At 33.8% G+C, this 16,671-nt stretch overlaps 1 protein-coding gene across 2 annotated transcripts in view; it reads left to right on the top strand.

Moving 5' to 3' along the window:
* LOC110036393 (HEAT repeat-containing protein 6) overlaps positions 1 to 16,671 on the top strand; it is a 135,471-nt gene that overhangs the window by 72,535 nt on the left and 46,265 nt on the right. For both annotated transcript variants that reach the window (XM_020740829.1, XM_020740828.1), the window contains exons 16-21: positions 3,472 to 3,723; positions 7,631 to 7,726; positions 7,849 to 7,943; positions 8,022 to 8,085; positions 8,213 to 8,300; positions 8,379 to 8,452. In XM_020740829.1, coding sequence (XP_020596488.1) covers positions 3,472 to 3,723; positions 7,631 to 7,726; positions 7,849 to 7,943; positions 8,022 to 8,085; positions 8,213 to 8,300; positions 8,379 to 8,452 — 669 coding nt within the window. The remainder of the gene's footprint in view (positions 1 to 3,471; positions 3,724 to 7,630; positions 7,727 to 7,848; positions 7,944 to 8,021; positions 8,086 to 8,212; positions 8,301 to 8,378; positions 8,453 to 16,671) is intronic.

Here is a 16,671-nt window from a genome sequence, read left to right as displayed (position 1 = left end):
CGGAGAGGAGGCGGGATCGGGTGTGAGGGATTTGGCTATTTAGGGATTTAGGGAAAAAAATAAGAATTATATATAAATATATATATATATATATCAAATTTCATGCGATTTATCCATGTGCGGCGCCCAAGCAAAATAGGTGTCCTCCCTAGGTAATTTCGACATTCCAAACGCTCTGGTAAAGTTTATTTTGCCGTCAGAGGTCATTTTGACGAATTCACTGATTTGCGTGCCAATTTTCTCGTGTCGAAAGTATGGCAATATGGGTGTCCTTTCCTACCAAAATTGGTATCCCGGACGCGTTGGTGCAGTCCATTTTGTCGTCGGAGGTCATCCGGAAAAGTTCGCATTTTCACCCGTCCTTTGGGCTTAATTGAAGTCCGATTTCGCGCAATTTCGTGAACTTCGTGTACTTTGTGTGTGTACGTGACGAAAGAGTCGTGACGAATGTTTTCCTAAGGCTTGAAGTCCTATTTGAAACATTTTCCTCGAATCTTCGCAAAATAGTCCATAACCGCTCATTCATAAGACGATGATCTTGTGCCAAAGATGCTAGACATCAAAGGAAAATAGGAATTGGCTAGAATTTCTAGAAGGGTGAGTCTCAATTCTAGTTTTCTAAGATGGTCCATAGGAATTTCTAGAGCTAGAACCTAGGCTCTAAGGAGGAGAAGAAAAGACCTCACAAAATGAGGTCAACATCTATATTGAAAGGAAAAGAAGAAAGGAGAATATGAAGTATCAGAGAAGGGATGATTATGTTGAGAAGTTCTTTTGAGGTAAGAATTTGTAAATGAGTTATGTTGGTGGCTAAATCACAATATAAGTCAATAATTTCTTGTTATCCTAAGAGATTTATTATTTTCAGGTTGATTATACTAGGAGGCAAGCTCAAGGCATTACTGAGAAAATTTGTTGTAGGGATGCTCCGTAAAATCAATTGAAATAATCATGTGCTTAATTAAGAATAATAACTTTATAGATTTTCTAGATGCCTTCCTTGATATATGGTTTTATTTAGAGCTTCAACATGTCAAATACTTACGATTATTATATTCATGCCAACATTGAGCTAACACTGATAATGATTATGATTTTCTGATAATATAGAAGTGTCGAGCATGTTAAGATATGTTTGCTTGTAGGTATTATTACCATTTTGATTGCACATATGATTATGGATTGTGTTTGGTTACTTATTTCAAGAATTATGATTACTAGAATATCAGAAGTATTGTGTTAGGTGGACTATTATATGAATATTTGCAAGTACAGAAGATAGAGAATAATGAGATTTCCCACTTCTGGTATTCAGACGGAGACAAAATCCGGGAGTTGTTGGTATCAAGTTGGGACAAAACGTAGGGAACTGTTAGTATTAATGTGGACTATTGATAATTACAATATTGAGAGGGGCCTAACTTTTATCAATAGTTAATGAAGTCGTCGGGCATGCTGACGACCCAATGACATAAGCAATATGAGAATAGTGAAATCTTATGCAATTGAAAGTGACATTTCTATGATTACGACTATTGACTGAAATCTTTTTGGATATACCTATGATTGCACTTGAATAGATGCAATATATGCTTTGCATAGATGTCATGATTGCTACAATACATGTTTTTTTCTTTAAATAATTTACATGTTTAAAGCATGTTATGATATGTTCTATCACGCACACGAGCCATGATTTTTATGTATGTTGTTTCTTTTCTGTCTATAAAATTTTTTATTTAGATTAGATTATTTGGCTGAGCTTCTTGTAACTCACTCTATATTAATTTCTGGTAGGGTTAAGGAGCACTGTGGTGAGTGGACAGATGTGTTGTGTACAACTTTTGCATTATATAGTTTTAGAGGTTATACAGTCTTTTTGTTACATACTTATATTGTTTTGAATTTGGCAACACTTTATATTATAAACTTGGCTTGGAGAAATTATGTTTGTTATGCACTATTTACATTTGTATTCAATTGAATTGGTTGTGCGGACCTCTTCCTAGTAACTTATGCATGGGATGCATTAATGTAATTTTTTTCTTGGGAAACTTCTCATCATTTGAGTGACTCTTCTCTGTAGTGCTTTCCAAAATATTGTAGTAGCCTAAACATGCATGCAAAAAATAGAAAAGGTGTTTGAAAGAGAAAGGCTTGTGAACTTCTATCATCGAAATATCACATAACTATTCAAAGATTTTGACTATTTGATAAATACTGAAGGTTTCATACCAAGTATATTTTTCTTTGAAACAAACATTCGTGCATATTTCTTTAAAAAACGAACAATGGCTATATTTTTCCATCTTTTGCTATTATGGGATATATAAAGCCAAGTTTCCCTTGAAGTTATGTACTGCAAAGATATTTTTATTGGCCAAAGTACTCATACTCATTTTGCCGCAGGCTTTCTATATAAAGAAGGTAGCATTACAATTAACAAATATACTGAAGAAATGTTTGTTGCTACATCATGTGGTTCTACAGTTTTTGTTAAAGCTTGTTTTGAATGGATCACTTTGTGATTGCATGTCCCGTTAGAAATACACATATTGATGTTTAAAAGGAAGATGATGAGAAGAATGTCGGAGATAATGTGCATGAATTCAATGAGGATATTAATAGAGAAGAAGAAATGAGCAAGTGAGCATATACTCGAGGGAACCCTAGAAAATAAAAAAAATAAAAGAAAAAGAAAGAGTAAAATTTACTAAATTATTGAGTGACTTTGATGCTTGTCTACAATTTAAATTTTCTGTAAATTTTGTATAAGATTTTTTTTTTCTTGTGGTCAAAGTAATGGGATGAACTAAAAATGTTCTTAATTTATTTGGAAGAGTTGGGCTTATTGTATTAAAAAATGATCTTAATTTGTCTTAATTTGTTAGAACTAAATGAATATATGACACTAAATAGGATGCAATGGAGAAAAATGATTCATGTAGCTGACCTCACGTAGTGGGATGAAGGATGAAGGATGAAGGCTTTGTTGTTGTTGTTGGTCAAAGTTTATGGCTATTTTTAAAATTTTTGGTTTTGGAGATATTCTAGTTGCATAGGTCCATTTTTTTTTTTAAAGTTCTTACTGATTTTCAAAGCGCATATTTAGGGGCAGTTAAGTATCATAATTCATGAAAATTTATATAAAAATTGGATAACTCAATCTAATTTTTCTAGCTTTCAGCTGAGGAAGCTGCTAGGATTTTTTTGTTTATGGAAGTAAGAAGGTTTTGAACTCCCCTTTTGTTTCATTTATCTTCCTTCCTGCTTTCCTTTATAAATTTCTTACTCGCAAGTATTTTGACCAAATAATGCTGTAACTTTTACCGATTGTGAAGTTTTAATAACTTATTAGCCACTAAAGTTCTGCAGAGAATTTTTGAGGAGAGAGAAATATTATTATTTTTTTGCACGACTAATGCTGAATTTTTATTTTCTTCGATCATCTGAAATTAAATTGTGATTCAGGTTATTGATGAGTGCCTCCGTGCAGTTTCTGGATTCAAGGGAGCAGATGACCTTTTAGAGTTTAGATTTTTGGATATACAACTTATGTCAAATACAATCAGAGAGAAGAGGGTTGCTTCCGCCCCTTCATATCAATTTGATATTTCTGATTCTTCAAATAAAGATCCTACTGATTACTCTCCAGCAGTTATGCAATGGTCTGAGGTTATACGGAAACACCTGCCTCTTGCTATATGCCATTGTGCACCAATGGTATGTAAATCTCTTTTGATGCTTGTCTTTATATATTGTCTTCTCTATGCAGTATTTTAAGGTTTCAATAATCTGATAGCAAGATCTAAATGTGAATGCTATTTATATGAAATTTCATTTTTGCATGCATCTACTTAATGAACTGGAAAATTAATGCAAACAATGCATGCTCAGTTACTACACAGATAGCCCATGGCAATGCAATGTGTCATTGCGTTATTAGCACATCAACTTTCTCCCAGCCACATCTACACACAAAAAGAACCTGTAGTGTTGGGCACCTTAAAGAGATAATGTGCTGAAGCAGTGGGTTGGATAGATAAACATTTTATTTAACTATATAGAAATTAAATTTGAATATGATAATATTTTTGTATTAATCTAATTGTATACCTTTTCATTTGAAGTCCATTTTGGAAGCGTTTATACATTTTATTGATCCATGCTACTTCTGCATTGCAAGAAAAGAGAACATGGAAAGCTTAGAAGGATCAAATTTTGGAGATGTTACGATTTCAGTGTATCTTTTATTCCTTTTTTACTTCAATCATATTTCGCTATTTCTAATTAGGTTGTTTTGTAATGGAATTGTTTATGTGTTGCTATTTCCCGGTTTGAGAAGACTTTTGATTTTGTTTATTTTATTTGGAGCTGTTTTCTCCTAATTATCATTATTGGAATGCTGTATTCTTAAATTTCTTTTAGCCGTTATATCTGTAACCTGGGAAAAAATATTACATCAGTACTACACACGTAGAAGTAACGTGTGTAGCCAATGAAATCATGCCACGACACCCCGCGCGACAGGGAAGGCCAATGAAATCACGCCACGACACCCTGCGCGACAGGGAAGAAAAAACGACGCAGTAACATGGGGAATATTCCCCCCTGTGTTATTCATGTGTTATTGCGTGTTATTCATGTGTTATCATGTGTTATTCATGTGTTATTGATGTGTTATTGTGTTATTATAACACGAGGAATATTCTCAGGATACAATAACACATGAATAACACACAATAACACTTGAATAACACGGGAAATATTCCCGACAGAGAAAAAAACGGCGCAGTAACACGGGGGAATATTCTCTCCCGTGTTATTCATGTGTTATTGTGTGTTATTCATGTGTTATTCATGTGTTATTGATGTGTTATTGTGTTATTATAACACTAAGAATATTCTCATGACACAATAACACATGAATAACACAGGGGGGTATTCCTCGTGTTACTGCGCCATTTTTTTTTCTATGTCGCGCGGGGTGTCGTGGCGTGATTTCATTATCTACGCACGTTACTCTACGTGCATAGTACTGATGTAATATTTTTTCGTAACTTGGTAGGATTGAGGTGTTTATGCTTCATTATGCTCCGAGGCTTCATTTGTCAACCAACTCGTAGCCAATTGCTGTTCACAGCGAGACAACCACTTTTATCATTTTCGATTCATTGTCCTGCCTTTATCCATGCAACAATTTTAACTTACACCCTTATTCATACTTGCCACAGTTTTTCATGATTTTTCTTATTGTTTTTAGTTTTTACAGTCGCCAAACATGCTCTATCCCCCTCCAAATATCGTTGATCGTCCAAAATTTCATCCCCTTATTATTTCTCTACCTCCTCCCTGTCAGGCCCGCTTTGCGAACGCCTTGGAGCCCTATATTGGTGTCATTTGTTTTGCTTAATGTCAACAATGAGGCTTTGTCTTCAGGTTTGTGTTCACCTACACCTCTCAATAGTCATCCCTAAGTGTGCCACAGTTGTCAGCAGTTTTATTTATAATGGATTCTATAGGCTAATACATCATTTCTCATGACTTTCACTCTCTCCTTTTCTTTTTTTGACAATATGTGTGGAAGTTTCTTCGCAGCTAGATAAGTGTACCAGTATTTATTTGTTTTTTCAACTTTGCTAAATCTTGTAAAAGCTGGATGCTATCTTTTATATTAAATATTAAAAATATATTGGTATTTAATTTAAGCTTATTATCCTTAATTTTTTTCAAATAGCTTATTATCCTTATTTTTTTTTAAATAGCTTATTATCCGTAATTATTAATATAAAAAGATAATTAAATAGTAAAATTAGCTTGTGAGCAAAACGAACCATGCAAGTAAATTTTATAGGCCTCTAAAATCAAATTATTATAACTAAAGTTCTAAATATCTATCTGAATATAATTTTGGTTCTTCCACGCTCAAATCAAGATCAAAATTCAGGTATCAAATGTACAATCCATATAAGTATCCCTTTTACACGTTCGTAGAACCAATGCACCTATTTAGTATATATATTGGAGAATTCAATTATACATTTTTTGTCATGAAAACTGATAGAACATATCATATAGCTTATAAATCCAACAATTTCCTTCTTTTTGCTGACGTCAAATATTAGTTTGCAATAAATAATCTCCAGGCTTAAGCAATCAAATGCACTTGCAGATCCACATTTGTTTCTGGATGAGATTGTAAATCTGCAAGTGTATTTGATTGCTTAAGCCTAGAGATTATTTGTACCCTTATGCTTGATTTTTGTTTGGGCTTCTTGATTGATGTTTGGGGCCTATCAAGATATTTTTGAAAGTAGATTATTCATGGATTTTCTCACAATGTTGATATTATATGAATGCTTTATCAATGCATATGATTAATTGATCTATATGCTTTAATTCCCTTGAGGAGCCTCCTATTAACCTGGTTTGGGTGTTATTCCTCATCTTCATGTCTAATATTGATCCATCTACATTATACTCTCAAGTTATAAATTTTGTCAATTTCATTGATTCTTTTAATGCTAGATTTTCTTGACTGTCTATGAATTACATTTTTGCTAAAATAGATGTTTCAACCCCCTTTGTTTTGGAGATGTGGATTGATACTTATCATATGGCGATTGGAAAAAAAAGGAATTGAAGGTTTGCCTCACAGTTTGTCTTGGAAAATCTTTGGTTTTGACTATATTTATTGCTTAAAGACCCATTTAGATTTGAGAAACTTTCTATCCATGAGTCCTGTTGGTTGGGGCTTGCTTTCTTGATCACAGCTTGGGCATGAAAGATTGATGTTTAGTAAATGCTCATGATCAATTGTAGCCTACCAACTTACTGCTTGCTCTCACAGACTTGCCCCCTTTGGATTGTTCACATGCATTAGAGACTTATTTAGATTTCACCTTTTTTTTGTGCCTTCACTTGATGCTGATGGTTTATTAGATGTTGACATCCCCACTACTATTTTTTTATTTTTTATTTTTTTTATATCTTTAGATATGTTTGTTGGGCCTACTGATATTTTAAGTCTTATGTCTGGAAAAATTATGCCAGCCATCTAAGGTTCACAGTTCCTGCTACTATTTCTTCACATATTGGTGCAACTATTCTCCCCAATGGTACCTATGATTGTGCTTATTAATGATCCAAGCTCCTTCTAGTCTCAAATTTTTCTCAGAAGTTCATCTCATTTGATGGATAAAACTTTTCAGCTTGTGTTCTCTGATTGAGGCATAAATAAAAAATCTTTTTGCCTCTTTCTCCTAGGTTCTACTAATTTTCAAGCTAGTCACAATAACTCATGAAGACTTTCGTATTCTCGACTTTGGTGTCTGGTTTAGTCTTGGTTCTTTTGTCTTGTATAGACTTTAATCCATCAACGTCATAGCTTTTTTGATAAGACCTGTTTTGATGCCTTAAGCCTTTCAAGGATTATTGTGAATTCATTTTTTCCCCTCCATTTATTCTGGGTTTGAGCTTTCATTTTCCCATGCATAATGCACCTTTTAGGCTGCTCGGCACTTGAGCTTTGTTACATCAATTTTATGTGGTGAAAAACAAGTGCGAGTTTTTGTGTAATTAGCAGCATTTTTAACATGTCAGTTTATGCCTTTGTTTATTTCTATGCTAGGTGAGGGCTGCAGCATTTAATTGTTTTGCCGGATTGACTTCCTCAGTTTTTTCTATGCTGAATGAAGACATGCAAGAATCAATTATATCTTCTACTGTATGTTTGTTACAGTTTGCTGCTCACCTTTTGTAGATATCATTTTTTTTTATCGAGATGAATGTGAAAATGGGCATCGCTATGCCTATTGGTTTCATGTCTCTTTAAATTACCATGTTCAGGTTTCTGCAGCACTAAATGACAAGGCTCCTTCCATCAAATCGGCTGCTTGTCGAGCAATTGGTGTTCTGGCATCTTTTTCACAAATTGTTTATAAGTACGAAGTAAATAGACTTTTATCAATGGCAAAGCTTTTTTGATTTTTCGATCTGCTAATATGGTGTTATTTTTGCAGTGGATGCTTGCTGGATAAACTTATCCGTGCAGCTGAGCTTAACTGCCATGATTCTACAGTCTCGGTACCTTCCTCTCATAATATGTTCTTTAACATATGGTTTTGTTCATTATTATCTCCTGTAGACCTTTTACTTGATCCAAATATATGTTTTGTAGTTTTACCTGATCATTGTCACGTTTGCTGCTCAGGTGCGTGTAACTGCTTCCTGGGCATTAGCTAATATATGTGATTCTCTTCGGCATAGAGCAATTGAGCTTCAATTAGAGTTATGTTCAGGTAGATTTTGTGCCGATATGATTGGTATTTGCATACTTTGTTAGCAAAAATTCATAGTATTGAATTTATAACCTGCAGATGAAACAGCTGAATTTGACGCACTCTCTCTTGTAGTTGAAACTGCTTTAAAATTGACAAAGGATGGTGATAAGGCAAGGATTTTAAATTGCAGTTGTCTAATTAATGCGGGTTTTTGATCAACTTATTATCTGGCTTAATACCCACTTAAGAATGTTTGTGTTGCTATATTTGGATATACTTCTGATATTTTATATTAGCAACTTTATTTAACTCAAATCTTGGAATGCTTCATTATTATTTGTAAAGAAAAGGATGCAAGTTTTAGGTTATGTATTGATTATGAAGAACTAACTATGGTCATTAATAAGAATAAATATTCACTCCCTACGTTTGATGATCTTTTCAATCACTATAGGGGCTTTTTACATTTTCAAAAATTGATATGAGATTAGGTTATCATCAGTTGAGGATTAAATGAGAGAATATAAGGAAGACAATATTCAAGATTTGATGTGCGCTATGAATTTATGGTAATGCCGTTTAGATTAACTATTACTCCATCACATTTTATGGTTTTAATGAGTATAATCTTCAAAATTTGGGTATATTTATGATTGTTATATGGATGATATTTTTGTGTACTCAAAGAATGATGGTAACCATTCATATCATCTTCATGCCGTGCTACAAGTTTTGAAGGAGAATAAGTTATATACAAAAATTTTTAAGTGTGAATTTCGGATTAGTGACTTTTCTTTGGCATTTGATTAGTGAAAAGAGTTTCTCAGTGGATCAAAATTAGATCAAGATAATTGCATTGTAGCCAAAGCCAGCTACTATAATATAAATCAACAGTATTCTAGGTAAAAGCATCCATAACTAAAGCAAAAAGATATGGGCTTAAAGTCCATCCCTGATGTAATCCAACATAAGTAGGAAAATATTTAGTCAATCCTCCTGCCGTTCGAACACAAGTAACTGCTTTAGCATACATATCTTTAATGACTTAAGACTTGAATACAAGTCAAATCAACACCTTTCTTCTCCAGAACTCTCCAAAGGATATCTCTTGGAACCTTATCATAAGCTTTTTCTAAACAAATAAAAATCATATGTAGATCCTTTTTATTATCTTTGAACTTTTCCATCAAACCTCTCAAAATGTATAGCTTCCATAATAGACCTGTCCGACATAAATCCAAATTGATTAGGAAAAAATCTTTGTAATGCGTTTTGATATATGTTCAATTACCTTCTCCTATTATTTTAAAGTATGACACATCAACTTAATTCTTCTATAAAATGCACACTTTTGTGCATATCCTTCATTCTTAAAAAAATGGGGACCAAAATGCTCCTCCAGTCCTCAAACATCTTTTTAGTTTTTAAAATAATATTAAAAAGTTAAGCCAAGAAATTCCACTCCCAAATATTTTATATATTTCTACATTTCAACTGGGATATTATCACGTCCTATAAACTTTCCACCCTTGGTTTTCTTTAAAGCCACCTCAATTTTTTTTTACTAATGCGACGATAAAAATGAAACATTTTATTATTATTAACGATATTAAGATCACTAAGGTTGATTGTATTTTCAGAAACTTAATTAAAAAGTTTATTAAAATAACTCACCCACATATGTTGAATATCTTTTTCTTAGAAACTTTTTGATTTTCATCTTTAATACACTTTACTTGAGTTAAATCTTTACTTTTTTTTTCTCTTTAATTGGTTAGTTTATACATATATATATGTTTTACCTTCATTATTATCTAATCTATTATAAAGTTCATTAGAGTAGAATTTTTATCGTCACAGATTGTTCTCTTAGACTCCCTACGGGCCATTTGATATTTTTCACAGTTTTTTAAGCTTTTACATTTAAACCATTTTTTATAACATATATTCTTATATTTTTTTCTTTCTTGCACATTATTATTCGACCATCAACTATATCTATGTATAGAAACTTTTTTCTTTGATTCTCCAAGTATATCTTTTATCACTTGTTTAATAGTGTTTGTTACTTTATCTCATATAAAATTTGCTTCTTTATGAACATCCCAAATCTTGAAATCTTGAATTTTACTTATAAAAAAATTTTATTTGTCTTTTAAATACCCCCATCTAATTCTACGACGATGATTCCTAATATTCTTTATTTTACAACTCTTCATCTTAAAACCTAGAACTAATAATCAATGTTGAGTACTTAAACCCTCACTTGGAATGACTTTACAATTTTTACATTCTTGACAATCTCTTTCTCTCATATGAAAATAATCAATTTTTGTTTTATTAGATCCATTCTTATAAGTAATAATATGCTCATATCTTTTCTTGAATAAAGTATTAACAATAACAAAATCATATGCTAAAACAAAATCTAATATGACTCTACCTTCTTCATAAATCACACTAAAACAGTAGCCACTACGAATATTTCTAAAATCTTCTACCACTCTACCAACATGTCCATTTAAATCTCCTCAAATAAAAATTCTTTCTTCAAGCGGTATCATTTGCATTAAGTCTTCTAAGTCATTTCAAAATTTATCTTTAGAACCTATATTTGATTCTACTTGATGAGCATAAACACTTATAATTCTAAAAATCTTAGTATCAATAATAATCTTAAGGGTTATAATTCTATCTCTAACCCTATTAATTATTAGAACATTATCTTTCAAACTCTTATTTTTAATTACACATACGCCATTTCTAGTGCGACTCTTATTTGAATACTAAAGTTTAAAATCTATGTTATCAATCTCCTTAGTCTTTTCTCTATCCCATTTAGTTTTTTAAAAACATAAGATATTTATCTTTCTATGAATTATAATATCAACTAATTTCTTTAATTTACTAGTGAGAGTATTTATATTCCATGATCCTATCATAATATTAATTTCTTCTTTATCATCTTTCGTTCGTAATGTGAGAACTCTTGCTTATTTGACACTACACTGGGATGCCAATGTAGCGGTCCTTGAACACTTTTCATTATATTCAGACCATACAATGCGTCGCTTCGAGGGGACGCCCTGACATTTACATAATGATCAAAATGATTCATGACATGATTTTTGGACAAATTTTATGCTAGTTGTCGACTACCTCATGTCGTCCACTTTTCACATCATAATTGAAAATAAGTGCTGCAAAATTTATGACTAAGAATCCTACATGTTTGAGAATCGCGTGAAATGGCGGTGGCTACGGTGAGGGTGCAAGATTAATGATTTAATGAAGGGTTAATTAAGTTAATTAAACTTATAATTTCAAAATTTGTTATCTCTGATTCCATTCAAAATTTATATAGTGTTATACATTGAATTGAACAATTTGACTTTTATGATTTTATAAAATTGATTTGGTCAAAACTTGAGGAATGCAAAATTTTGTGTACATTTTAAAACTTTCACTTGGTTTCTCAAGTTTTTGGTATTACAGTATTAGATGAGGTTCAATCATTAAATTTAACCTTATCACTGTTTGAGTAGATATTATATTGATAACACTATCTCCATTGTTGACCTCATTTTGGTAAGATCTTGGCTTCTTTGTCTTAGAGCCTAGGATCTAGCTTTAGGACTTTCATATTGACTGTCCTAGAGGACTGGTAATGGAACCCGCCTTACATATAAGTTCAAATAATTTCTTGGCCCATTTTTTGTGAAAACTTCACATGAGTAGTCCCAAGCACTCAACTCTTAGTTACAAGGGTTAGGGACTAACATGTGGAGGGACAAAAAATGAGTTCCCGTAGGATAATGAGGCCTTAAGAACACTCCTTTTGACTTTCACACACATATACATTTACTCATTTACACCACTTCCACCATGCACAAACACTACAATTCACACATTCAACATGCATAAACGTAACAACTCACGACACTGACACTCACACACATTGCTCCATCAATCAAACTAAAATCAATTTTCAAAATGATCCGTCACGAGCCCAAAATTCGAACAAAAATTAAAAGTTGACACATTTTGGCCCGATCGTTGACGAATTTGTCCGGACGACTTTGGATAAAGAAACGGACCACGCGAGCACGTTTGTGATGTCAACATTAGCCAGAAAGGACACCAATATTTCTATGGCTTCGCGCGTGCTTAAATGACTCAAAAATCGATGCGAATAATTAATTAATTAAAAAAGGCGGGTTTAAATTCGCCCAGGGTTCGAGCCGAGCTGAACACGACTAATTTCCTCTGTTCACACAATTCGTAATTTTGAATTTCGAATTTCAAAATTAATCGCTTAATCTCGGATTAATTGGGTTTAATTAAAAGTTATTACCAGCCAAAGAAAACTCCTCCACAAATCTAAATTCATCAATTTCCCGCCTAATTCTCTGTAATTGACACTTTGAAAGTGCGGCAATAGGATTCAGCTGAGCTGCTTCTTCTCACCATTCGACGCCTGCTTCCCTCTCTTGATCGAAGCTCAAAACTTTGGCCTCACCTTCCCCCTCGCCTCCTCTTCATCTCTTCTTCCTGTCGCTTGATCTCTCTCTCGTGCCTGGTTCGTCATATGCGCTAACCAAATCCTTCGGCCCTTCCTCTCGACATAGGCCCTTTCCTGCATCACTTCCTCTCGACAGAAACCCTCGCCTCACCTTCCCCTCGCTTTGCTTCTCTGCATTGAAGCACTCACCTACTTCGCCTCTTCTGCTCGCCCCGAAGCACTCGCTTGCTTCACCTTTTCCACTCTCCCCGAAGCCCTCGCCTTCATCTCTCGACTGAAATCACCGAAACCCTTGCTCGCCTCTCTTGTCCTCTGCTCCCGATTTGGGCTTTAAACCATTGCCGTCCCAATTGAATTTTCAGAGAATCACAATTTCCGTTAGCAAGGAGGCGGTGATGAGATTATAGCAAACATAGAAGTGAAATTCCTGCGTTCCTCCTTTCTCAACATCTATTCCTACTAAAAGGTTTGGTTTGTTCTTGCATATGTACTTTTGGTTCGGTTACGTCTTGGACTGACTCGATAACAAATGCATGATATGTTTAGATGTATATATTCTTGCGATCTACATTATTTTTTTTTTCTTATGAGTGATTCAAGTTTGCCACCGCTTGCTTCTATATTTCTCTGGGATTAATGATACCTGCGACATTTTATTAGCTCATGCAATAACTGATAATTATCATTGTAATCTGTGTGTCAGCATTATTTTGGCATTTGACTTATGTTGGTCTGTACTAGCATTGATGATTTAATTCTTCCTGGAATTTGTAACTTCTTACATTTGAATTCAGAAGATGATCATCTATGTGCTGCACAACTTTGATAAATTTCATTGTTTTGTGGATCGTATTGAATCTCATTGGTCCTTCTGCACCTTTAATGACACTTGTTCTTTGGGTAGTGATTTATCATTACAAATTTTGTCGCTCGGGAATTTATGACGTTAAGTGTGACTACTTTACAAAACACATTGAATCTGAAAGTTGGGCAACTCATCCTATGGTTTTGGTGTGACATGCCCATTTCTACAATGCTACAACAAGCCATGTCATTGATTGTTTATGTTTAGTATTTTGTTCTCATCCACTTACAAAAGGGCAATATTTTTTTGGCGTTGATGTTTGTTAGCCCATCCTTTTTGCCTATTGTGTTTTATGTTCTATCAAAGTAGATCCGACATATTCTTTTTAAGGAAATTCACATACATACCACACAATTTTCATACATTCGCATACCCAACACCCAAATTTCAATGCTTACATACATACCACTTGATTCATATATGTTTGCATATCTAGCTTCATGTTTTTTCTCTTTACATTTATACCACCCGAATCTTTGCTTATACATAAGAGGGAGCTCCATTGCTTAGTGAGAAGGATATCTTTGCATGCTTGGGGTTTATGTACTATTTTTTGGAGTCATTTCAGATGCCGATTTGGGCTGGTTTAGGCACTATTTTGGAGTCATTTGGGTGCCGATTTGACTGGCTTATGCACTGTTTTTGGAGTCATTTCAGGTGTCGATTTGGCAGGTTTATGCACTGTTTTTGGAGTCATTTCAAGTGCCGATTTTAGGCTGATTTGGGATCTGTGTATTCGCTATTTTGGAGGAGATTTTTGGGCAGATTTCTTGGCTGATTGCCTATTGTTTGGAGCTGTTTGAAAGTGCTGTCGTGGGCTGCAATTTTTGGGGCCGTTTGGCGGCTTGTGGGCTGCACATTTTGTGCCCTTTTGGCGGCTTGTGGGCCGCACTTTTTTGGGTCCGCTTGGTGGTTTGGGGGATGCACTTTTTGGTTTCGTTCTATGGCTTTTGGGCTGCATTTTTTTAGTCTATTTGGTGGTTTTTGGACTACATTTTTATGCTAAATTGGAGAACTTTTGGGCCGATCAAAACACTGCCTTGGAATAGATTCAAATATTCTACTCGGGGGTCGATTTTATTACAGTTGTTGAAAGAATTTAATTGCTTTTAAAGGGGTCGATTTAATTACAGTTGTTGAAAGAATTTAATTGCTTTTAAACCGATTCACTTGTTGTTTCCCCCCTTGGTTTTGCTAGTTTTGAAAGTGGGTCGGCCTTCACCTTTCTTTTGTTTTATTTCTTTTATTAAAAGATTAAGTTAAAATGAGAATTTCTGATTTAATTATTTGAAAAACACTTAAAGATATTTGAGGATTAGTTGGAAAACACTTAATTGAGGGTAAACCTACTTCAAGCTCAGGTTAAAATGTAGGTTTTCTAGATTTTATGAGCACACCCTAGGTGGAAGTTCATCTACCTAATTTTCGAATGAATGATGAAACTAGACATTTGACCTTAATCCGTAAATTAGTTAAAACAATAAACATGAGGATGCACTAAGACATGGTTCATGACTTTCGTAATTAAATCAATTATTGAAACTCTCGCCATAACTTAACCCACAATGAAACCCAATGTTCTGGGATTCGAGCTTGAATCTTACACTCAAATCCTCCTTACAACCGGAGACATCCATAATGCCATATATAAATCACATACTTCTGGTTCTTTATACGTGTGTTTTTTTTCTAAGATTTGTATAGATTTTCTTGTACCAGATTTTATAGCAATTCATTTAAGCTTTTCTACACATTACTATATTGTGTTTATTGCACTAATATTTTTGCAGCTAGCAGAGGCCTAGGTACAGAATTCATTTTATCTTTATAGCGCTTTACTACATTTTTTTTATTGTCCTTTACTGCACTTTACTGTTCTCTTTATTGGATTATTTACTTTACAAAATTTGCTAAACCCCTCGGGTAGAGAACAATAGGACACATATTAGGAGGTATCCTACGGCAGGCCCTCAGACCCAACCATTACACGTACACTTAAACCATATACCCATAACTCCTACATGGAGCTCGTAGCAAACTCCATGGGCAGCACAATGAGGAGCATGAAGCAAGCTACAAGCGGAGGTGATTGACGTTCTACAACAGCAAATCAAATTTGAGGTGGCTCGCCCAACGCGACGTAAATTCTCACACACTCTTTAAGCTTCTGTGCAATCGTGTTGTGCAGTATAAGTCCTAATTCGTCTTATGTTTTGAGGTGTCGTTCAGTACGACGTAAACCCTCCTATTTCTACGGATTATTTGTATAATTAAGTATTATGCAAGTATAAGTCCCAATTAATAAAATTGACAGGATTGAACACTTAAATAACATCGTCTCCAAAACACAATCACAGTAGGATAGTTTGAGAAGTCATTGAGGGATTTCCTCAGGAGCTATGACGTCCCCTATCTTTTTCTTTTTTTGGAATTCTGAAATAATTGCTCCCATTTGGTCCTTTCCCACTTGATTTTTCGCGTTCTACCTTGAAAACGTAAACCTTGAATTCTTGAAGACTAGTACCTCTGATCGTTATCGAGAGTTTTCTCAAGTGATCTCGGTCATTTGAGATCTAATTAGCTGTAGGGGCTTGTCTCTATAAGGAACTTGGAACTCCGGTAAAATAAACCCTATTTAATCTTTATATTAGGTAGAGAAACTTATCGGTCACACATAAAATGTTCGTAGGCCAAAGGAATGTTACAAATCTTTTAGTTTGTATGATTGGGTTCATTGCCGAGACATATACTTATCTTTCAGGAATGTGTACTATTTGCGGTATCAGACACGATTATGTAAGTTATTAGATGAATGAGATCCATTTGATCTCATTTTTCCAAATTAAAAGACACTTTTTTCAAAACAAAAAAAATATTATATATACCTTTTATATTAAATTAAATTTAAAATTTATTTTCAAAATAAAAAAGTTTGCCGACATCCATAGATTACAAAATTGCATTTTTTATTATTAATTGTATGTTAATAATCAGTCTTTCCC

The sequence above is a fragment of the Phalaenopsis equestris genome, unplaced genomic scaffold (genome assembly GCF_001263595.1).
Source record: "Phalaenopsis equestris unplaced genomic scaffold, ASM126359v1 Scaffold205936, whole genome shotgun sequence".
Lineage (NCBI taxonomy): Eukaryota > Viridiplantae > Streptophyta > Magnoliopsida > Asparagales > Orchidaceae > Phalaenopsis > Phalaenopsis equestris.
Note: the sequence above shows the minus strand (reverse complement) of the source record. Positions and strands in the feature narration are given on the sequence as shown.